We start from the raw sequence: 24,240 nt of genomic DNA on the forward strand, positions 1-24,240 counted from the left end.
TGAACTTTATCCAGCCTGTAAATATGACTGTCTGCTGGGAATTCTCTCATTTTCTGTAAATACAGACATGTTCTTACATCTTTTATATCTTTATTTTTACTTATTCATGTATGCCTGGTATATTTCTGCTCTCTTATTTGTGCTTAAGCCGAGTCAGATTCCTCAAAATTTCAATGTGCTGCATAATGACAATAAAAATCTTGAACCTTGATAAAGTCAACCTGCTTTCATGCTGATGGACATGTACAGGGCAGGAATCTCACCATGACTTTGCGTAGCTGGAATTTTCGAGCCCGGATGTCCTGCATCAGCATCTCGAAGGGCGTGAGGCTGAACTCGGTGGGCAGAGGGTTGAACGGCTGCTCCTGCACCTTCTTCAGCTTCACCCCCTGCCTGAGCTCCTTCATCAGCTGCACCCACAGACGAGCCTGGCATGCAAACAACAGCAACATCAGCATTTCTCTCTCCTAAAACACACTGTCGGATCGTCTCTGCCCCAGAGGGAAGTCTGTCTCATCTCACCCAGTCTCTGTGTTTCAGGGCATCCAGCTCAGCTGTAGATCGGTCCTCCACGGCTTCTTCAGCTGAAATCTTTTTTAGCGTCTGAGCAACAGAAAGCAGGACACGTTAAAAACCAGCAGCCGTTTACCCTCCACAGACAAAAACCCTTTACCCTTTACCCTTACCCCCCACAATGTAAACGCTCATTTAACCGCTCCGGCTTCATTATGTTAATCTGGATTTTACTTTTTTTCTAGCCATCCATCCATCCATCCGTCCATCTATCCATCCATCCATCCGTAGTCGGGTTGCGGGGGCAGCTGCCTAAGCAGGGAAACCCAGACTTCCCTCTCCCCGGCCACATTCACCAGCTCATCTGGAGGGATCACGAGGCGTTCCCAGGCCAGGCGAGAGATGTAGTCCGTCCAGCGTGTCCTGGATCTTCCCCGGGGCCTCTTTCCGGTGGGACGTGCCCAGAACACCTCACCAGGGAGGCGTCCAGGAGGCATCCTAACCAGATGCCCGAGCCACCTCATCTGGCTCCTCTCGATGTGGAGGAGCAGCGGTTCTACTCTGAGCCCCTCCCGGATCACCGAGCTTCTCACCCTATCTCTAAGGGAGAGCCCGACCACCCTGCAGAGGAAACTCATTTCGGCCGCTTGTATTCAAGATCTTGTTCTTTCGGTCACTACCCACAGCTCATGGCCATAGGTGAGGGTAGGAACGTAGATCGACCGGTAAATCGAGAGCTTTGCCTTTTGGCTCAGCTCCTTCTTCACCACGACAGACCGATGCAGAGTCCGCATCACTGCAGACGCTGCACCAATCCGCCTGTCCATCTCCCTCCATCCTTCCCTCACTCCGGAACAAGACCCCGAGACTCCTCCACTTTAAACTTTAATGCAATTTTGCAGAAGCTGCAAATCATTCGACAGCTTAAATCCTTTCGGCATCAATGAGTCACTGATGGCTACTCTGCACTGACCCAGCAAAACAAAGCAAAATAGATCCCTGCACTGATGGCCCCATTACCGGGTTACAAGGGCCACCAGCAACACTCTACCTGCCTAAAATAGCTGCATAAAGTCTGCATCACAGCGTGAAACATGAGGACAGCTTTCTTTCTGCAGGGATGGAGATTTGCCAGCAGCAGATATTTAACATTGACATTGGATCTGTTTATAGCCTTAAAAATTCAAAATGACCAGCGTCAGTTATTATTGTGTTTCCATCATCAACAAAAGAAAAACGATGGAAGCAAAAGGAAAAACTGTTTTCACCTTTAAGTTAAAAATGTTGAGTTTCTGCTTCTGTGGGACAGATGACTTTATGTCGTTTTGTAATTGTTATGAACGCTGTCATGTTTACCTGAAAAGGTATGAAACATTTCTATATTACAGGAAAATCTCATCACGGGGACGACAGTGAGCCGTCTGTGTGCTACTGTGAATCAGCTTAACTGGACGTCTGGTAAAAGCAGAATATTTAACATCTGCATGTAAACGGGCTTCGTGCCACGTTGCTGTTTAACATGCAAAGCAGCAGGTTTTTAATGACAGATTTTTAGGTTCTATGTATTTTTTGTGCTTTCAGATTTACTGGACCGGGACATTCTCGTCTCCAGGCTGGAGCAGGGGGTGGGCATGACTGGCTCAGGTCTGCCGTGGTCCAGGTCCTACCTCTGATCGGAGTTTCTGAGTCATGATGGATGATTTTACCTCTGCTTCTGCTGCCCTCCACTGGGGGGCGCTGCAGGGATCCATTCTCGGTCCTCTCTTGTTCTGTCTTTATTTGCTGCCACTTGGAGCTCTTTTTAGAAAGCATGGCATGCCATTTCACTTATACGCTGATGACTGTCAGGTCTGTTTCCTTTAAAGCGTGGTGGTTCTGTTCAGCCTCTCCTTGGTCTCAGTGAGATCAGCGGATGGCTGGCTCTGAATTTCCTCAGTTTTAATGGAAAGAAGACAGAGGTCATGCTGTTAAAATCCACTGGCTCCAGCCGTACCCCTTCTTTTGACTTTTCCACACGAAAAATCCAGCATCACTACTTTCGGTGTAAAAACGGACCCCAGCCTAAAACCCGACTCACAAGTCCGTGCTGAGGTAAAGTTCAGGTCAGGTGGCTGTAAAAAAAATCCAGCCCCCCCTGTTAAGACGCCACCTAGAGACGGTTATCTATGCTTAACTCTGATTTTACTGGAATTAAAAGCAAACGAGAGCATGTGACTCTGGTTTTAGCGCGCCTTCATTGGTTTCATCCAGCGATCTGTTTAAAGATTCTTTTATTTGTTTTTTTACCCCTTTTTATCTGTCTGAGCTGCTTCACCCACACATGCCACCACGTGCTCTTAGATCAGCTGACCAGAAGCTTTTAACTGTCCTGAAAACATTTTATAAATCCAGGGTGACAGTCTTTTCAGTTTTAGCTCCCAAAATCTGGAAGGACGCCCCCTGCAGGTCCGACCGGCTCCTTCTCTGGCTGCTTTTAATTCTCCTTTAAAAACACTTCTGTTCTTTGGCTTTCCAGTACGAGTCGCCATCTGTGTCTTTGACCCTTTATGTTCCTGTGTTATTCTACATTTCTAACAGCTCCTCTTTGGTCTCATTTGCATTTTTATCCTTGTTCTTCATTTGTGTGTTTTTTATGCTTTTTTCTCTTTTTATTTTATTGCGCAGCACTTTGTTCAGCTGGTACGTTGTTTTTAAAGAGCTTTAGAAATAAAATGATTTGGTATTTACCCAGGGCCCACGGCATGGTGGGGGCCCCTTAAAAATCCTAGACTGAATAGTTTGAGTTTTAAATTTTCTAATGAATTATTCAATAATTATTCAAGTTTCTCGGCTTTCGTTCCATTTTTCTCTGATCTTGTTGCCTATTTTACTTTAATAAGAGTCTAATAAATGTGGTTAAAAGACGTGCACGTGACAGCCTGACTTACCTCCTTCGCATCTCTTATCTTGATGAGGAAGGTCTGCAGCTCCAGCGTCTCAACGAACAGAGCCCTGCAGACGGCCTGGTAGTGCTCCGGAGCCAGACCTGGGTTGGCCAGGCGCGACGCACACAGCACCATCACCTGGCGGAACGTCCACACCGGCCTTGTCGCTCCTTCCTCCTCCTCCTCCTCCTCCTCCTGACCACTGTAGCCCTCGTCTGTGGCACCGTTCTCCGAGGTGCCGCTGCCCTCGCGGTCCTGGTCCTCGCCGACCATTCGCTCGATGAGGCGCTCCAGCTGTGGGCTGAGCTCCCGCTCCTCGCTGTCGTCCAGCCCCCAGTCCAGAGCTCGGTAGATGGCCACGCCGAGCGACTGGACCAGCTGCATTGAAACACGAGGCATTCAGGGACCAAGTCCAGAACAGATGCAGACTCATCTGTTCAAACTAAATTTTAACAAGACGCTGCTTGGTCAACAAACCATTGGTCTTTCCCTGTCGGTCCGTCTAAGTTACCTTTCAGGTGGAGGACCATCTCCCAGAAACCTCAGTTCAAACGGATCTGTCCCTCAGATCTTTCTGTCCACTTCAGTGCTGATCCAAACAACCAAAAACGCTTTTTCAAAGTACTTTAACCCTTTAAATACCAGGTCAACATCATGTTACCACTACTTAGAAAGTAAAATGGTGTGTGAGAGCTGGGATTTCGTCTCCTGGCTCTGCAGCTTAAACTGCGACAAACTGAAGTTGCAGAGAAAAGCCAGAAAGATCCACGACGGGACCAGAACGCGGACTCCGTCTCACTTCTCATCCTCCTTTTCTTTTGCTATCGTTGCCTAAACCTGCTTAGAGGAAGCTGTTAACTCGTGTTTGCCTGCAATAAACATCTGAATTTGAAGGGAAATTTATTGATCTTAGAATGTTTTACATGATCTGATACCTGAAGTCCTTCTGACAGTAAAATGTCTCTTATGTCCTTCTCACCTGGCGCTCTGCATTGGGAGGAAGAGGAGGACCATCAGCTTCATCTGCAGAGACAAGAAGAGCTTTTAAACATTTTTATTAACTTCTACATTTGATCAGGTTGGTGTTCCAGGTTGCTGGTAAGATTCCAGGCTCAGATGTCAGCAATGACACCCCAGAGGCTGGAAACTCCTCCATCAGCAGCTCCGGCTGCAGAAACAGAAGTGAGGACTGAAGACGTGGCAGAGACGGAGACGATCAGGGAGGACGGACACGAGACGGATCAGCAGGAAAAAGATGAGATGTCCTGTTTCTCAGCAAAGATCCGGTTTCTATCAGTTTTCTGGGGACCAGACTACACTTCGTGGTGGTTTAATTAATTTTATTTAACTATTTTAAATTATATTTGTGTGGCTTTGATGGGAAGATGAAGCTCATTTAAAGACCTTGAGCAACTTTAAGCAACAATGAAAGAAAATGTGTGACACTTTGGTGCTTCTAAGATGAACATAATTAACACAGTGATGTTTTCAGAAATACAAGATGTGAAAAAGCTTCTTCGTGTTTGCAGGTTAAGGTGCACAGTTTAACGAACAGGATGTTTTCACTGTGCAGGTGGAGGTGGAGGCAGCAGCAGGATGAACCTCAGCACAACGCAGACGCTGCAAAGGACCAGTCCTCCACACCGACCTTCCACACCGTCCCTCCATACCGACCCTCCACACTGTCCCTCCATACCGGCCCTCCACACCTCCCTCCATACCGGGTCCTCCACACCGTCCCTCCACACCGGCCCTCCATACCGGGTCCTCCACACCGTCCCTCCACACCGGCCCTCCATACCGGGTCCTCCACACGTCCCTCCACACCTGGCCCTGAAACCTGTCAGACTGGTTGGCCTGAAAGACTGAACCAGTTCCCATGGTTGCCGCCCAGTGAACATGACCCTCCAGCTCCGCTACTGAAAGACATCTATTATTCTCTCCTCATGGCCGGTGTTCAGATTATCACAGTTTTCATTCTCAGGCGCATTTTTCTAATACTGAGCCAGTTTTTGTGTTAATGATTCAACTCGTTCTGATCTCAGAGTCTCGCAAACTGCCGGTTTCTAAGGTCCTGGAGGTCTGGGGATCAAAGAGTTCCAGTAGAAATAATCTGATGCTCAGATTTCAGATTCAGGAAAAATGTGGGGTTTTTTTCTTACGTGTCACAGGAGCATTTATTCTGTTTTATTCTGCGTTCCTGGAGCCCAGCAGCCATCAGTGGAATCAGGTTCCTTTCAGCCAGTTAACAGCTGACTGATGCTGCACCTTCAGGGGCTTTTAGTTTAAAAAGTTCCAGAAACTTGAACTTCTTCCTGACTTGGAGGTGAACGCTTCTCCAGCATGTTGTGGTTTTTATGATCATTGAAGGCCAAAGCCCCATTAGAAGTAAGCTCATCAGTTTGCTGACAAATAAATAGTTTATTATAGCGCTTATATCCTTTAAAGATATGAAAAAATCTAATTAAAAGCAAAGAAGAAGAAGGAAGAATGAAAACAGATTTCTACTTGGTAGTGGGTACGTGCGCATCCACTGACATCGCTGTCATTAGATTCCCTCTTTGTTGGTTTATAAACTTCTAGAAAAGCCTTAAGAAAGTTTGTGTATGGCTGAAGGACAGACTCTGGTCGCATCACAAACAACGCAGACCGCCTTGTTGCTTTAGGCTAAAATAGAAATCCGACATCGTAGACGCTTTTATGTCGCGTTTATGCGTCGGACATGTGCAACTATGTCCTGCAAAAAAACAACGTCCATGCAAACATCTGATTTAAGGCTAATAAAACAAACTGAGCCGCCACCTTATCATGGTGGAGGAGTTTGTGCGTCCTGACAATCCTGTTGTCGGGGGCTCATGCCCCTGGTAGGGTCACCCATGGCAAACAGGTGTCTAGGGGAGGGACCAGACGAAGGTTTCCCTTGCCAGACGTGGATCACCGGGGCCCCCCTCTGGAGCCAAGCCTGGAGGTTGGGCACGGAGGCGAGTGCTTGGTGGCCGGGCCTTTGCCCATGGGGCCCGGTCGGGCTCAGCCCGAAAGGGTGACATGGGCCCCCCCTCCCGTGGGCTCACCACCTGCAGGAGGGGACATAGGGGTCGGGTGCAGTGTGAGCTGGGCGGCTGCCAGAGGCAGGGACCCTGGCGACCTGATCCTCGGCTGCAGAAGCTTGCTCTAGGGACGTGGAATGTCACCTCTGTGGCGGGGAAGGAGCCTGAGCTGGTGTGCGAGGTTGAGCGGTTCCGGCTAGATATAGTTGGACTCACCTCGACGCACGGCTTGGGCTCTGGAACCACTGCCCTTGAGAGGGGCTGGACCCTCTTCCATTCTGGAGTTGATCCCGGTGAGAGGCACCGAGCAGGTGTGGGCATGCTCATTGCTCCCCGACTTGGTGCTTGTACATTGGGGTTTATCCCGGTGGACAAAAGGGTAGCCTCCCTCTGCCTTCGGGTGGGGGGACGGGTCCTGACGGTTGTTTGTGCTTATGCACCAAATAGCAGTTCAGAGTTCAGCCGCAGCTGTGGCTGTAATGTCATCGGTGCCTGTCGTGGCGGTAACCCCTGAATTCGTTGGTGGACACCAGCAGTAGGAGATGCCGTCAAGGGCATGATGCTAGGGCTAAGCGGAGAGCAGCTTTGGCGGTCGCTAAGGCAAGGAGGAAGTGCTGGAGAGGAGGGTCCGTCGGATAGTCAAACCTCGGATTGAGGAGGAGCAGTGCGGTTTTCATCCGGTCGTGGAACAGTGGACCAGCTCTACACCCTCTTCAGGTTCTTAGAGGGGGCATGGGAGTTAGCCCAACCAATCTACATGTGTTTTGTGGACTTGGAGAAGGCATTCGACCGTGTCCCCCGGGGACTCCTGTGGGGGTATTCCGGGAGTATGGAGTGCCGGACCCGCTTGTACGAGCTGTCTGTCCCTGTATGACCGGTGTCAGAGCTTGGTCCGCATTGCCGGCAGTAAATCAGAATCGTTTCCAGTGCGGGTTGGACTCCACCAAGGCTGCCCATTGTCACCGATTCTGTTCATAACCTTTATGGACAGAATTTCTAGGTGCAGCCGAGGTGTTGAGGGGATCTGGTTTGGTGGCCTCAGGATTGGGTCTCTGCTCTTTGCAGATGACGTGGTTCTGTTGGCTTCATCGGGCCGTGATCTTCAGCTCTCACTGGAGCGATTCGCAGCCGAGTGTGAAGCAGCTGGGATGAGAATCAGCACCTCCAGATCCGAGACCATGGTCCTCAGCCGGAAAAGGATGGAGTGCTCTCTCCGAGTCTGCAATGAGGTCCTGCCCCAAGTGGAGGAGTTCACGTATCTCGGGGTCTTGTTCACGAGTGAGGGAAGGATGGAGCGGGAGATGGACAGGCGGATCGGTGCGGTGTCTGCAGGGATGCGGACTCTGCATCGGTCTGTCGTGGTGAAGAAGGAGCTGAGCCAAAAGGCAAAGCTCTCGATTTACCGGTCGACCTATGTTCCCACCCTCACCTATGGTCACGAGCTGTGGGTAGTGACCGAAAGAACAAGATTCCGAATACAAGCGGCCAAAATGAGTTTCCTCTGCAGGGTGGCCGGGCTCTCCCTTAGAGATAGGGTGAGAAGCTCGGTGATCCGGGAGGGGCTCAGAGTAGAGCCGCTGCTCCTCCACATCAAGAGGAGCCAGATGAGGTGGCTCAGGCATCTGGTTAGAATGCCTCCTGGACGCCTCCCTGGTGAGGTGGTCCGGGCTCGGAAAGAGGCCCCGGGGAAGACCCAGGACATGCTGGACGGACTACATCTCTCGGCTGGCCTGGGAACACCTCGGGATCCCTCTGGATGAGCTGGTGAATGTGGCCGGGGAGAGGGAAGTCTGGGTTTCCCTGCTTAGGCTAAGCAGTAGAAAATAAATAGATGGATGGATGGATGGATGATGGATGGATGGATGGATGATGGATGGATGATGGATGGACGGACGGACGGATGGATGGATGATGGATGGAAAATGAACTTTGGGATGTACCAGGATTGTCAACGCTGACGTAAAACTAACACAAATCTGCAAGCAAGAACCTTCGGCTGGACTTTATCCACCAACACAGACAGGCCAGGGAGGGCAGCTGGGACACATCTTTATCTACCAAACTTCAACATATTTACTATGAACTGAACACAGGGAGTAGCCATGAATATAATAAAACACCCATTTTATCTCACAGCTGCAGCAGTTTATGCTAATGAGCCACTTCAGAACATAAAGCAGCACACTGAGCAGAACAAGACTCCAGGTAATCATCATTTTAAAATCCCACTGCTCAGGAATACAAACCTCTGCATCATCTGATGATTTATGCTCATCAAGCACTCTAAAGGGAAGTAGCAGCTAAAGTTAGCAGAGAGACCGGCTGCAGGACCGACGGCCTGGTGCATTAGGTCAGCTCGGGTCATTTAAAGGATGCTGCATCAGATTTCACTTTCCTTGGTGTCTAAATTCCTCAAAAATGATTAGCAGTTTACATTTACTACAGTTTGGACAGAGAAGCTGTCACATGTGGTGCAGATGGATGGAAATAAGTCTCATTTTCCTTCTGGCCTACTGATGCTGCACGGATCCTCCTGCATTCTTATACAGGGTGTCTTCAGTTTGGCAAACCGGCATTTGTTTACAACAGAAACTACAACCAGCATCTGCCGGCCATCCCGAGCGTCTCCATGCCAACCAGCCACCAAATATCTAATCGCATTCCTGAGCCGACTGCAGGAACCCTCCCTGCACCCCACAGAGCCGCTTCTCAGTTTCATTCTGACGTATTTATTCTGGCTAATATTGCTTCCTCAGACGCCTGACACCCTCCTGCATCCAAAAACACACACACACACACACACACACACACACACACACACACACACACACACACACACACACACACACTAGACTCTGCCTTCTGTTGCCATGGAAATGAGCTTTGACAGTGACAGAAGGAAAAGTGAGTCAGAGCAGGGCTGATAACTGAAGATCGGAGACAGAGCAGGTAAAAGCCGGGGCAGGACATCCAGTAGTGGAGCGAATGTCTGAATCACTAAATCCTGCAGAGATGTAGTCGCACATGAATGTTCTTTTGTTGTAAAGCCTCCAGATTTCTGAGCTTTATTTATGTTCTAACACCTGCAGCTCAGATGGAAACTGTTTCTGTTAAAACACACAGTCAAAATGCACCAAATGTCCATTTGGTTTTGAATAAATATGGAAACTGGACAAATGAATACATGGTATTTGTGAAGCAGTGTCTCTTTTTGTGTTTGTATAAGATAACAGACTTCAGAGAAGTTGGCAGTAAATTTAAGTTCCAGTAAAACGCATCAGACGATGGCACCGAGCGGCGGAGATGTGACAGGGTTCAGATAATGGTGCACCTCATGCGCAGCGTACACAGGCGTCTCGTCCGAGACAACCACAACCTCCACCAGGAGTTAGGACGGATGCAGTGTCAGATAAGGCCGGATTAGTCTTGTGGTGATTTCATGGACCACCCTGTTACTGTTATCACTGTCCAGATGATTAGCTCCTTATACAGCTGTGGTATCAGCAGAGGGACCAGATATCCTTCAACCTGTGACACATTCATCTGCTTCCACCTGCCAAGATACACGTCAGCTTTTAAAGGGTGTGGCCTTTGCACCTTTGTCCTCCTCAGTTAACTTCATGCAGGAATGCTCTCATTAATATGTTTAAATCACTAAAAATAATCATTTATATGAGGAGCTTTTGGTTAAATCTGTGAAGTGGCACGTTGGCATCATTTGGGGTGATCAGCGAGCTGGAAGCTGCTTTTGTTTTTCTGCTTTTTGTTTTTCTTCTCACAGTAGAGCGGTCGAGATGTGGGTGTGGAAGCTTTTTATCAGCCAGCATCTGGACTTTGACTTCCTGCTGGGACCGCGAGGGCTTGGTGATTCAGCCTCAGTCCTGTTCAGACCCAGACATGAAAAACCACCAACGAAAAAGTTCTCCTCAAGCAGGAGGAGGATCAACTCATGATAGATTTCCATTAGATGCACCGAGTCATAAATATATTAATGAAGGTGAAGGCTGAGCTCCATTCATCAAGGGACTGGGGGGGGGGGGGGGGGGGGGGGTCAGCTGATCTGCATCCTCAGACCAGGTTCACCATCAGGGGCCGTCAGTCAGGTTCACCCCTGAGCAGCGTGGTGGGTAAAAAAAGGTCTAAATGCACTTAGTTTTGGTTTTTACATGAATTTTTAGAGAAAAGTGCTGCTTAAACCACGATCCATTAACTTCCTCCCCCTCCCTCCATTTCCAGCAAACAGGAAGTGATGCGAGAGACGAGCCGGCTCGCGTGAGCGCTGATGGCACCCTTCATAGAAATCAGCTGAATTCACACAGCCGACGTGGAAAAGCTGCCGGCCTGCAGAGGAGCTTCAAAAATGTTTTATGAACCGCATCCTGAACGAGTTGTAATTCCTTCTATGTCTTATTGGGAAAACTGCAAATACAACATTTAAAATACCAACTATTGAAATTGTATTGTTTTTTTTATTTACAGTATCTCACATTTCGGCACATATTTAATTTTATGTGTTCATGGAACAACACTGCAGAAACGACACTTTGACCCAGTGTAAAGTCTGTGTACAGCGTTTAATGGAGTAAATCCACTTTCCCCTCAATATAACTCAACACACAGCCATTAATGTCTAGACTGCTGGCAACAAAAGTAAGTACACCCCTAAATTAGCCATTTACCTCCCTGGTGTCATGTGACTCGTTAGTGTTACCAGTTCTCAGGTGTTACTGGGGAGCAGGTGTGTTAAATTTAGTGGTCTCTCTCAGACTTTCTCATACTTGTCACTGGAAGTTCAACATGGCCACTCATGGCAAAGAACTCTCTGAAGATCTGAAACATGAATTATTGCTCTACATAAAGATGGACGGGCTGTAAGAAGATTGCAGCACCTTGAACTGAGCTGCAGCACGGTGGCCACGACCATTGAGAAGTTTAACAGGACAGGCTCCACTGAGAACCGGCCTCGCCATGGTAGACCGAGGACACTGAGTCCACTGAGAACCGGCCTCGCCATGGTAGACCGAGGACACTGAGTCCACTGAGAACCGGCCTCGCCGTGGTAGACCGAAGACACTGAGTCCACTGAGAACCGGCCTCGCCGTGGTAGACCGAAGACACTGAGTCCACTGAGAACCGGCCTCGCCGTGGTAGACCGAAGACACTGAGTCCACTGAGAACCGGCCTCGCCGTGGTAGACCGAAGACACTGAGTCCACTGAGAACCGGCCTCGCCGTGGTAGACCGAGGACACTGACTCCACTGAGAACCGGCCTCGCCGTGGTAGACCGAAGACACTGAGTCCACTGAGAACCGGCCTCGCCGTGGTAGACCGAAGACACTGACTCCACTAAGAACCGGCCTCGCCGTGGTAGACCGAGGACACTGAGTCCACTGAGAACCGGCCTCGCCATGGTAGACAGAGGACACTGAGTCCACTGAGAACCGGCCTCGCCGTGGTAGACCGAGGACACTGAGTCCACTGAGAACCGGCCTCGCCGTGGTAGACCGAAGACACTGAGTCCACTGAGAACTGGCCTCGCCGTGGTAGACTGAAGACACTGAGTCCATGTGCTCAGCGTCATACCGTAAGGTTGTTTTTGGAAAATAGACGTGTGAGAACTGCCAGCATTGCTGCAGAGGTTGAAGGGGTCGGGGGGGGTTAGCCTGTTGGTGCTCAGACCAGACGCCACACACTGCATCGAACTGGTCTGCACGGCCGTCGTCCCAGAAGAAGCCTCTTCTAAAGACGATTCACAAGAAAGCCTGCAAACTGTTTACTAAAGACAGACTAAGGACCAGGATTACTGGAACCATGTCCTATGGTCTGATGAGACCAATATAAACTTATTTGGTTCAGATGGTGTCGTGCGTGTGTGGTGGCAACCATGTGAGCCGTACAAAGACTAGTGTGTCTTGCCTACAGTCAAGCATGGTGGTGGGAATGTCATGGTCTGAGGCTGCATGGGTGCTGCCAGCACCATTGAAGGAACCATGAATGCCAGCATGTACTGTGACATACTGAAGCAGAGCATGATCCCTGCCTTCGGAAACTGGGCCGCAGAGCAGTATTCCAACATGACCCCAAACACACCTCCAAGACAACCACTGCCTTGCTAAAGAAGCTGCGGGTAAAGGCGATGGACTGGCCAAGCGTGTCTCCAGACCTCAACCCTACTGAGCATCTGTGGGGCCTCCTCAAGCGGAAGGAGGAGGCGCTGACATCCGTGATGCCGTCATGGAGGAGTGGAAGAGGATTCCATGGCAGCCTGTGAAGCTCAGGTGAACTCCCTGCCGAGAGGGTTTAAACAGAGCTGGAAAATAACGGTGGCCACACAAAATATTGACACTTTGGGCCCAATTTGGACGTTTTCATTTAGGGGTGTTCTCACTTTTGTTGCCAGCAGCCTAGACATTAATGGCTGTGTGTTGAGTTATGTTGAGGGGAAAGTGGATTTACTCCATTAAATGAGCTGGACACAGACGACTTTACACTGGGTCAAAGTCGTTTCTGTCGTCCCATGAACGGATATAATTTTATATTTGCAGAAATTTGAGGGGTGTACTCACTTTTGTGAGATACTGTACTTGTTTGAAACAAAACCTTCCTACATGAAACTATGTGCAGTGTTCATGCAAGTGGAATAAAAACAAATGTTTAAACACACACACTTCATTATACTAAAGGGACTAAAGACCTGAGTCACAGTCTGGACAACGTTGGGCTGACTCAGCATATAACAGAGCCCACACACACTAAAGAACACACTCTAGATTTACTGGTGTGGAAGGGTGTGGACGTTTCCATGGTTACTGTGTGTGATGTGGCCTGTCTGATCATTACTGTGTTTTCTTTGTAAAGCGCTTTGGATAAAAACGCTATATAAGTACAGACCATCTTTGAGATACGATTCCTGTTCACACTAATGTCTCAACAGAGGTCATCACAAAACACTGTATAGCTGAAAATAGGAGTGGGATGTTTAACCAGGTCTTCTCTTTAACACCTGTCCCATCAGGGGCTTCAGCCAATGAGCGTGTTGCTAGTTTTAATGCTAACATGCTAAATTTTATGGATGCTGTTGCTCTTTGGAGCCAAAGAGAAACGATTAAAAGGTCACCACAGAGCTTCATTCTATACAACTAAAAACCACCAACCAGACCAGAAATCTGGGTGTATTGATGGACTCAGACCTAAACTTTGAGAACCACATGAAGGGAACCACAAAGTCAGCCTACTATCAGCTTAAGAACATATCAAGGGAAAAAGATGTGATGTGTCAGCAGGACCTGGAAAAACTAGTCCAGCTTCCATCTTTAGTCGGCTTGATTATTGTAACAGTGTTTTTACAGGTTCTACCTAAAACATCAGTCAGACTCCTGCAGCTGATCCAGAACTCTGCTGCTCCAGTCCTCACTAAGACCAAGAAAGTGGACCACATCAGTCCAGCTCTGAGGTCTTTACACTGGCTGCCGGTCTGTCAGAGGATAGACTTTAAAGTTCTGCTGCTGGTCTAGAAAGATCTGAATGGTTTAGGACCAACATACATCAGAAACCTCTTGACCCAGTATGAACCTACCAGAACCCTCAGGTCATCTGGATCCAGGTTCTTATCAGTTCCCAGAGTCAGAACCAGACATGGAGAAGCTGCATTCAGCTTCTATGCTCCACATGTCTGGAACAAACTCCCAGAAAGCCTCAGATCAGCTGAAACACTCAGTTTATTTAGATCCAGGTTAAAGACCCACCTGTTCTCTGCTGCATGGACTAGTTTTTATTTAGAGTCCAGATCTGGATCTGGTTCTTTAAGCTGGAATCATGTTTTAATATTGTCTTTACCCACACTGGAACTTTATTTCTTGCATTTTATTTATTTCTGTTTTTATTGAATTATTTTATTTCTTTTAATCTTTGTTTTTAATGTGCTTGTTTTGCTTTCTGCACCTGCTGGAATGTTTGATGTGAAGCACTTTGAAGTGTCTTGTACATGAAATGTGATGTACAGATAAATTAGTCTTTTACTTAAATTCAGACCTCAGCCCAGCTGTGGAAACCAGGTCCAGTATCCAGGTCTTCTAATAAAACGTAACCACATGAAGGCGACGCGATGCAAGCAGACTCATCCTAGTTCAGTGCATCACTGCTTCAGTGTTTGAACTTCACCAGGATCAGTGGCGCCCGGAGGTTCCTGTGGGTCCTCAGCAAAATAATGAGATCAGCTGACCTCATTCGCTGTCGTCTTCAGAGAGACCAGACCTCAAAAAACGCTCGTAAATCCAAACACAACAAAGCACAGCGTTAGAAAGGTGGTTTTAATGTTGTGGCTGGCTGGCAGACATTTAAACAAGGAGGAACTTCCTGTTTATTTTTCTCTTAGCTGATTGCATTTGATAGAATTCTTTCTAAAATGTTTCATGGTGGATATCATTACTTTATTTATGCAGCACCTTTAAAAGCACAACTGTTTAACAGTTTTAAAAAAACAGCGTTACAACAATCTAAGACATTGAGATCTAAAACAGCTACGAGTTAATGACATTAAAATGTATTAGTAAATGTACACGGCAGCGACTTTTTCATTTACTTGTGATTAATCAAAAGTACATTAAAAAGTAAAAGTGTAAAAATAATAAAACTAACTGACCACAAAGTCCTGCAAAAGACAAAGTAAACTCTGACCCATGCTGAGCCCAAACTTTATAAAAAGGAAAGTTTAAGCCTGGTCTCAAAAGTAGAGACAGAGTCTGCATCCCAAACACCGAATGGGAGGTGGTTCCACCAGGAGCCTGAAAACCGCAGGCCCTGCCTCCCCATCTGCTTCTAGGAACAGGGGGAACCTACAGGTAACTAGAGTTTAAGGTATGATGGAGCGAGGTGGGTTAGAGCTTTATATGTGAGAGATAAAACTTTAAATTAGATCCTGGAACTCACAGGAAGCCAGTGAAGAGAAGCCAGGACTGGGGAAATTAGAGGGCCTCTAGAGAGAGAGCGGCACCACCGGAAACTCAAAACACTTGCCGATCACGTGGTCCATGTAGCCTCCAAAAGTTCCAGGAAGTGCTTGGCGGCCAATACAATAAGAAAATATAATAAGAAAACTATGATAATCGGTAAATAATAATAATAATAATAATAATGCATTTTATTTCTTGGCGCCTTTCAAACACCCAAGGTCACCGTACACAAAAATAAAAAATAAATAAAAAGACAATAAAAATATAAATTACATAAGAGTTAAAAGAGATAACGGACATGATATAAAAATTACACAAAACAGTCAGTATACATGGGTTATAGGGAGTATGCCAGTTTAAACAGGTGGGTTTTGAGTGCAGATGTGAATGATGGAAGGGAGTTGATGTTCCTAATCTCGGATGGAAGTGAGTTCCAGAGCTGGGGAGCAGAGCCTTCAGTCGCTCTGCTCCCCATGGTAGAGAGACGGGCAGAGGGAACAGTAAGGTGAATGGAGGAGGATGACCTGAGAGCACGGGAGGGAGGGGCAATATGGAGGAGATCAGACAGATAAGGAGGGACCAGATGGTGAATACCTTTGAAAGTGAGGACCAGTAACTTATAATTAATTCTGTATTTTATTGGGAGCCAGTAAAGTTGTTGAAGGACAGGGGAAATATGTTGAAAGGAAGAGGTGCAAGTCAGGATACGAGCAGCAGAGTTCTGGAGAAGCTGCAGGTTCTGAAGTGATTTATTGGGAAGACCAAAGAGGAGTGAGTTACAGTAGTCGATGCAGGATGTGACAAGACTATGGATAAGGATTGCAGCAGCATGTGGCGTGAGTGAAGAGCGTAGACGGTTGATATTACGAAGGTGGAAGTAAGCAGACCGAGTAATGCTATTGATGTGGGCTTGAAATGATAGGGTGCTGTCGAGAATGACGCCGAGACTCTTGACCTGAGGGGAGGGGAAAATGGTAGAACTGTCAATGTTGATGGAGAAACTGTGAGATTTGGTTAGAGTGGAGGAAGTGCCGACAAGTAGAACTTCAGTTTTACTGCTGTTGAGTTTGAGAAAATTGGAAGAGAACCATGCTTTAATTTCCTGGAGGCAGTCAGAGAGAGAGGAAGGAGTAAGAGAGGAGCACGGTTTGGAGGAGATGTAGAGCTGGGTGTCATCTGCATAGGAATGGAAGTTGATATTATATTTATGGAAAATGTAGCCAAGATGGAGAAGATAAGTGATGAACAGAAGGGGCCCAGGACTGATCCCTGGGGTACACCAGCTAAGACAGGGAGTGACTCTGAAGTGTGGGTCTTGAGTTGAATAAACTGTGTGCGGTTAGAGAGATAGGAGGAGAACCAAGTGAGAGGAGTATGAGAAACACCGAGGGTTGCCAGTCTATTTAGGAGGATGTTGTGTGAGATGGTGTCAAATGCTGCACTGAGATCTAAGAGGATGAGGATTGTAAGGAGTCACCGGAGACCGGAGTCAGCCGCCATCAGCAGGTCGTTGGTGATTTTTAGCAGAGCAGATTCTGTGCTGTGAAAAGGACGGAAGCCAGACTGGAATTGTTCATAAAGGTTATTGTTAGTGAGGTGTTTGTGGAGCTGAGAGGCGACAACCTTTTCCAGAATTTTGGAGAGAAAGGGAAGATTGGAAATGGGACGAAGGTTATTGAAGTCAGATGGATCAGCACCAGGTTTTTTGATGATCGGAGTGACAGCAGCAGTCTTGAAGGCTAGTGGAACATATCCGGTGTTGAGGGAGGAAGGAATGACGGCAGTGATGTGAGGAACCAATGAAGGTAGACAAGCTTTGACTAGGACTGTAGGGAGAGGGTCGAGCAGGCAGGTGGAAGGTTTGGATTTCTGAATCAGTTCAGAAATATCAGATGGGGATGGAAGAGTGAAATCTGAGAACGGGTGTGGGATAGAAAGAAATGGAGGTAGAGGGTCTGTGATGGAGACAGCAGCTCCTCCAGTGGAAAGCTGTTGATGGATGTCAGAGATTTTTGAGGTAAAGAAGGACAAAAGGGAATTGCAGACGTCAGTTGAGTAAAGATGAGGAGGGAACATGTCCGGAGGTTTGGTGATATTATTGAACAGTGAAAAGAGAGATTTGGAATTTCCTTCATTAGAGCAGATTAAACCAGAATAGTATGTGGATTTTGCTGAAGCAATACAGTCCTTATATAGAAGAATGTGGCTATTGTACATGTCCTTGTGAATGGTGAGTCCAGTTTTCTTGGAAAGGCGTTCAAGCCGGCGTCCTTCGGCTTTAAGTTGGCGCAGGGCGGGAGTGAACCATGGAGCAGAGCGGGAGAAGGAGACACATCTGTGTTTTAGTGGAGCAAAGATGTTTAGAAGGTTCTTGAGGTTGCCATTGTATTGAGAAACTAAATTATCAGGAGTGGAAACATTGCAGGGAGTTGGGAGGTTATTTATGGCAGAAGACAGTGTGTCAAGATTGATATCCTTAATTTTCCTGAAGGAAATTAAACGGGGAGGGTAGGTTTTATAAAGAGACACACTTATTTTAAAGGAGATTAATTTGTGATCGGAGAATGGAATGTGATGGGCTATAGAATCTGTAGGAATTACACCAGAGCAGCAAACCAAGTCCAGAATATGATTTTTGGAGTGAGTAGAGAAATTTATATATTGGTGCAGTCCAAAACTGTTTAGACAGGAACCAAAGTCTCTGGAAAGAGGATTATTGTCCTTGTCCATATGAATGTTGAAGTCACCAAGTATTATCAGATTTGGAGAGAGTGAGGATAGATGGGCCAGAAGAGCAGCAAAGTCATTCAAAAAGTCCTTGTTGGGTTTAGGTGGTCGGTACACAATACATAGAATAATAGGAGATGAACCAGAGAGTTGTAAGGCCATGTATTCGAACGAATTAAGCGCCAGAGCCTCAAGTGGCTTTACTTTCCACTGCTGGCGGTGAATCATCGCGAGACCACCCCCCCCCTGCCGGCCGCGAGGTTTACACATGTAAACAAACTCAGGTGGAGCGGATGAGTTCAGATGAATAAAGTCATTGGGCTGTTGCCATGTTTCAGTTAAACAGAGAAAATCCAACTTACAGTCCGAGATGAGATCCTGGATGAGATCCCCCTTGTTTGTAAGAGAACGGATGTTGAGCAGACCGAGGTGGAGTGTGGTGACGGGGTTAGCCAACCTAGCCAGGCGGGCTACCACAGCGTGATCAGCTGCACGGCAAATCCTCAGATTCCCGGGATTCACCCCGCGCCGACGGAGTCCAGGAGAAGAGGAGCGGCGGGGTTGGCCCACAAAGCCAGCGACAGGTACAAGGCAGACATCAGGAGGATCCAGGGAACGCCAGGGCACCGCATACGATCCAGATCCCAGTTGGAAAAGCGAGGAGAAGCGAGCCAGGGATGTCTTAAGCCTCACCAGATGACCACCGCGTTTGCCGCGTTTGCGGGAGCGTCTCTGCCGCAGGAGGAGGGCCGACGCCCTGAACAGGTGAGCCGGAATGCCCGATAGCAACGGGGGGAGAGTTGTATGATGGCTGTAGCAGACCGTTGATGGAACTCCAGCATTATACTGAAGTTCCAGAAGAAACTTACGATCATACATCAGCAGACATTCCGAAAGAAGTGAGCCCAAGCATAAAATCAGCAAAAACTTAAACCAAAGGGAGAGCAACAGACGAGCAGCCACGTACACCGGCGCCATCTTTTACCCAACTCAATAGGTGAGAAAGACTCCCAAAAATAATGATCAATGAAGGCTTTGCTTTGCAATATTTTTATAGTTGTGTTCATTGATATGAATCATGTTAAGTTAACTAAACCTGTATGACATCAACAGCAATGTAAATCGTAATATTTTCTGTTTTTTTAACTTTATCTTTCAGACTTGACTGAGGCATACCAACAGGTGACGACAATGATTTACCAAGTGACTACACAATAAATCTAGGCTCACAGCATAATGATAACTGTTCTTACAGGAAAACTATATCCAATAAATAAAATTTAGATCCCAATTCATTTCAAATAAATGGGTTATCTATTCTTACTTATTAGTATCTACTTGTGTGAATTGCTTTTAAGTCTTAAGACTTATTTTGACTGAGGCAGACTGATAACTACACAAGTCTGGACTCACAATATAATGTGTTCTTACAGAAAATCCATGGCAAATAAATAAAATTTGGATTTCAATTCATGGAAAATACATGGCTTTCTATCACTATTTGTTAACTATCCCAAGACTTACTCCCTACATATACACAATAAATCAGACAAACACCCTTTGTTTTCCAAATGCATTTAATACCTAAAAGAATTCCTTTACAATAGCATAAAACTCGACTAGATCAGCATGTCTAGCCGTTTCTTTTCTCTGCTATCCTTGAATACAGTCTTCACCATGGTATGCTGTGCTGCATGGGGATGCTCCAACCGCTCAGAGAAAGGCGTGCGTATGTATGGCTTCCCCAAAGACAGGGACAGAAGGAAAATATGGATGGCCAAAGTCAGCAGGATACATTTGACCACCATCAGGGACTGTAAAAACAAAAAAATATGTGAGGTAATCATATTAAAACAATGCATTTACACATTTTCAAAGACCATATCATTGGGAAGTTTATTTTTAAATTAAACACAGAGAACACATCACAGGGAGATTTATATGGTTGAGGTTGCAGAATGTAGAAAAAAAAGACAGGAAACACTTAAAAGTGGCCAAACCAGGAAGGTGAAGAAGAACAGTATCCCAGTTAACGTCAGGCAACCCCAGAACTGCTGAAAGTTCTTCAGGACAATGCTGCACGAGGGAAGAGTGATATACTTCCCTTAAGCATCTCTCTGCTTCTCTGCTCTCATCCTGCACACTGGGAGAGTGCTGAGTGCTGTCTAGTGCAGCAAATGCACTCAAGTACAACCAGCCACTTATTTTGTATATTTTGTTAAGTTCTTAAGGTTAACATGTTTGTTACATTTAACAGGTTTTATAGTTGCAAAGATTGTAAACATATATACTAAGAGTATTGTGCTATCTAATACTGTGTATTCATTTTCATATCTTTGTCCATTATTCCACAGCCTTATAAATACATTAAAATTAAATAAAAATGTAACTACAATCGCTCTCCCTACACATTAACCTCGCTATCAACGGCGTTGGATGAGTTTATACTGACGAACAGAATTTACATTCATCAGCCTGTGGCATCTGTTGCTATCAGTGTGCTAGCATAAACTTTTATCGGTTTATAATCTCTAAATATATTAATCTAGACGGTGACAATCCGTCAACATATTTAATTACTCCTGTCAAGTTGATTTCGATGCACAACTGATATGTAAATATGACTATTAAAACATCTTACCTTGAAGAAGTGTAGCTCCGACAATCTGCTCCATTGAAATACATTGACCGTCGCTTAGCTTTTGCTAACTTCCGGGAACTTTTGAGGGGCTCCATACGCCGCCATTGCTGTGAAAAAACTGAACCATTGCAGTGAGCGGAGATGGTGCCACTCTCTCTCTAGAGGTACTCTAGGGGGAAATGTATTCCCGCCTTCAGAGCGCTCGCAGCAGCAGTTGAAGGCTGTTTAGAGCAGCAGTGCTCAGGTCCTTGGGAGCTCCTCTCCTGCAACTTTTAGATGCATCCCTTCTCCACCTAAAAGAAGGTCTTGTTACCAACCTCTACAGAGCTGGATGACGTGCATGAGGGAATTCAGCCACTTCATTCAGGTGTGTTGGAGAAGAAATGCATCTATTGTTGCAGGATAGTAGCGCTCCAGGACCGAACAAGGCATCCCTGGTTTAGAGCATTTAGTCCAATCTGGAGGGAACATGGATTCTTTTTTTCTGTATCACTTTGATCTTTGCTATAATAAGAGATGAAAGAAAGCAGTTTTAATGACCTGTTTTTTTTTTTTACCTTGTCCTGTCCGGCACTGTGGTGGCAGAATGATGGTCTGGTTGCTGTGTTGCGCTGAACACATTAACTTTGCCATGAGGAGCTTTATGGGTTTAAGGCTCCTCTTGATAATTTATTTTTTTATTTTTTTTAAATACATTGTTTTATCTTATTTATTTGTTATTTTGGAATTTATGTAATCGTGCTGGACCTGACCAGAGGGGACAGAAGAAAAAGGAGAATAATGAAGAGAAGTAAAAAGGAAAGTAGAAAACAGGAAGAGGAGACAAAGATCCAGCAGATAGAAGCAACGAGCTTCAGTCCAACCTAACAGCCGACAAGCAGCTGCTACACCTGTACAGAAACAACAGAGAATTTCCTACAGCTTTTACAGGTAAACTAAGCAGACAATCATCAGGAGTTCCTAAAAAATAACCAAGACAACAGCAACAACATATATCACAACAACAACCAAAGAACCAGAAACACACACACCTGAACCAAAGCATCTCTGAGTGTGTAAACACACTGGACACCTCAGTGCTGAGTCAGCATGCAGAGGATGAGGAAGAGGAGAATCAGAGATGAAGCCACACCTCTACGGAGGCTAGAGGCAGACTAGGGCGGCCCAGAGACCCGGGCCATCAGCAGCATCCTGGTGCACCAACCCAAGCCCCCCCACCATGAAGACCATCCCAAACCCACCCAGAGGGCAGCAGCGAAGGTCCCAGCCACAGTTCCCATGGTCACGGGGCACAGCCCCCAACAAGCCAAGATCGGCAGCCACCGACCCCGCCAGGCACCGGCCAAAACCCACCCCAATGTTCCAGCTGTACACCCCGTGAACCAGGGCACCATCTACCCCCCTCTTACCCACTCCCATCCACACACACTTCCACCCCTATTTATCCACCCTGTAACCCCTCACTCACAGCCTGGCACATACACACAAACCTCTCAGTCTCACCCCCTAAACATGTCAGCACCTCCCCCTACGACCCTCTGAACCCCCTCAGCCCCCATTCAAACCCCTACACCCCTCCTGCCCCTGGGCCATACCCTGGTCCAACATTTTCCAGCTTTGACAATTAAATGTTGTGGCCAATCGTGTCCAGCAACCTGTATTATTACCTGTATTATTAGTGTGTTAGAACTTGTATTATTAGTGTGTTAGAACAGAGTGCGAACCATACCGTGGGCTTAGGGGGAGCCGCTTTTTTGCATTTCCTATCTTTTTTTGGCAAGTAAGAACATGATGCCAGCTGATATTACAGCTTGCCCCATAGAACATAAGCGTACCAATACATAATGGTTAACAACTCTTATGCAACAATAATACATAACAGGTGCAAATGTCCCTTGCAAAAAAAATTTTAACACTCTTTTTGCGAAGATCAACTTACATAGTTAATATTCCCCACATATCACAAGCGTACACAGTGATGCTTGCCATACACAATATAATGAGCAATGATAGTTTCCCATATTGTAAATAGTTAAAGCAGGTCTTACCTTACATTTTACGCATTTACTTCTTTTATTTTGTATTTAACGTAGATCTACAGGAAGTTTAACTTGGAGCGCCGCCACGCTTCAGTGGTCACAATAATTACAGCATCCATAGTCATACTTTAGGCTACAGTGAATTTGTGAGCAATCAGCATACATTTTATTGTCAGTATTATATAGCTCCCCCAACATTTCATAAATCCTGTTTCTAGGGGAGCTCATGTTTCATTAAGGGGAGCTATAGCTCCCCAAGCTCCCCTGTGGTTTGCACCCTGTGTTAGAACTTGTATTATTAGTGTGTTAGAACTTGTATTATTAGTGTGTTAGAACTTGTATTATTAGTATGTTAGAACTTGTATTATTAGTGTGTTAGAACTTGTATTATTAGTATGTTAGAACTTGTATTATTAGTGTGTTAGAACTTGTATTATTAGTGTGTTGGAACTTGTATTATTAGTGTGTTAGAACTTGTATTATTAGTGTGTTAGAACTTCTATTATTAGTGTGTTGGAACTTGTATTATTAGTATGTTAGAACTTGTATTATTAGTATGTTAGAACTTGTATTATTAGTGTGTTAGAACTTGTATTATTAGTGTGTTAGAACTTGTATTATTAGTATGTTAGAACTTGTATTATTAGTATGTTAGAACTTGTATTATTAGTGTGTTAGAACTTGTATTATTAGTATGTTAGAACTTGTATTATTAGTATGTTAGAACTTGTATTATTAGTGTGTTAGAACTTGTATTATTAGTGTGTTAGAACTTGTATTATTAGTATGTTAGAACTTGTATTATTAGTATGTTAGAACTTGTATTATTAGTATGTTAGAACTTGTATTATTAGTGTGTTAGAACTTGTATTATTAGTATGTTAGAACTTGTATTATTAGTATGTTAGAACTTGTATTATTAGTGTGTTAGAACTTGTATTATTAGTATGTTAGAACTTGTATTATTAGTGTGTTAGAACTTGTATTATTAGTGTGTTAGAACTTGTATTATTAGTATGTTAGAACTTGTATTATTAGTGTGTTAGAACTTGTATTATTAGTATGTTAGAACTTGTATTATTAGTATGTTAGAACTTGTATTATTAGTGTGTTAGAACTTGTATTATTAGTGTGTTAGAACTTGTATTATTAGTGTGTTAGAACTTGTATTATTAGTGTGTTAGAACTTGTATTATTAGTGTGTTAGAACTTGTATTATTAGTGTGTTAGAACTTGTATTATTAGTGTGTTAGAACTTGTATTATTAGTGTGTTAGAACTTGTATTATTAGTGTGTTAGAACTTGTATTATTAGTATGTTAGAACTTGTATTATTAGTATGTTAGAACTTGTATTATTAGTATGTTAGAACTTGTATTATTAGTATGTTAGAACTTGT

At 45.5% G+C, this 24,240-nt stretch overlaps 1 protein-coding gene across 5 annotated transcripts in view; it reads right to left on the reverse strand.

The window, feature by feature from the left end:
- spire2 (spire-type actin nucleation factor 2) overlaps positions 1-24,240 on the reverse strand; it is a 50,900-nt gene that overhangs the window by 23,057 nt on the left and 3,603 nt on the right. For all 5 annotated transcript variants that reach the window (XM_041997519.1, XM_041997520.1, XM_041997521.1 and 2 more), the window contains exons 2-5: positions 4,417-4,460; positions 3,441-3,815; positions 523-603; positions 264-428 (exon numbers count right to left, since the gene is read on the reverse strand). In XM_041997519.1, coding sequence (XP_041853453.1) covers positions 264-428; positions 523-603; positions 3,441-3,815; positions 4,417-4,460 — 665 coding nt within the window. The remainder of the gene's footprint in view (positions 1-263; positions 429-522; positions 604-3,440; positions 3,816-4,416; positions 4,461-24,240) is intronic.

This window comes from Melanotaenia boesemani, chromosome 10, assembly GCF_017639745.1.
Source record: "Melanotaenia boesemani isolate fMelBoe1 chromosome 10, fMelBoe1.pri, whole genome shotgun sequence".
Taxonomy (NCBI): Eukaryota; Metazoa; Chordata; class Actinopteri; order Atheriniformes; family Melanotaeniidae; genus Melanotaenia; species Melanotaenia boesemani.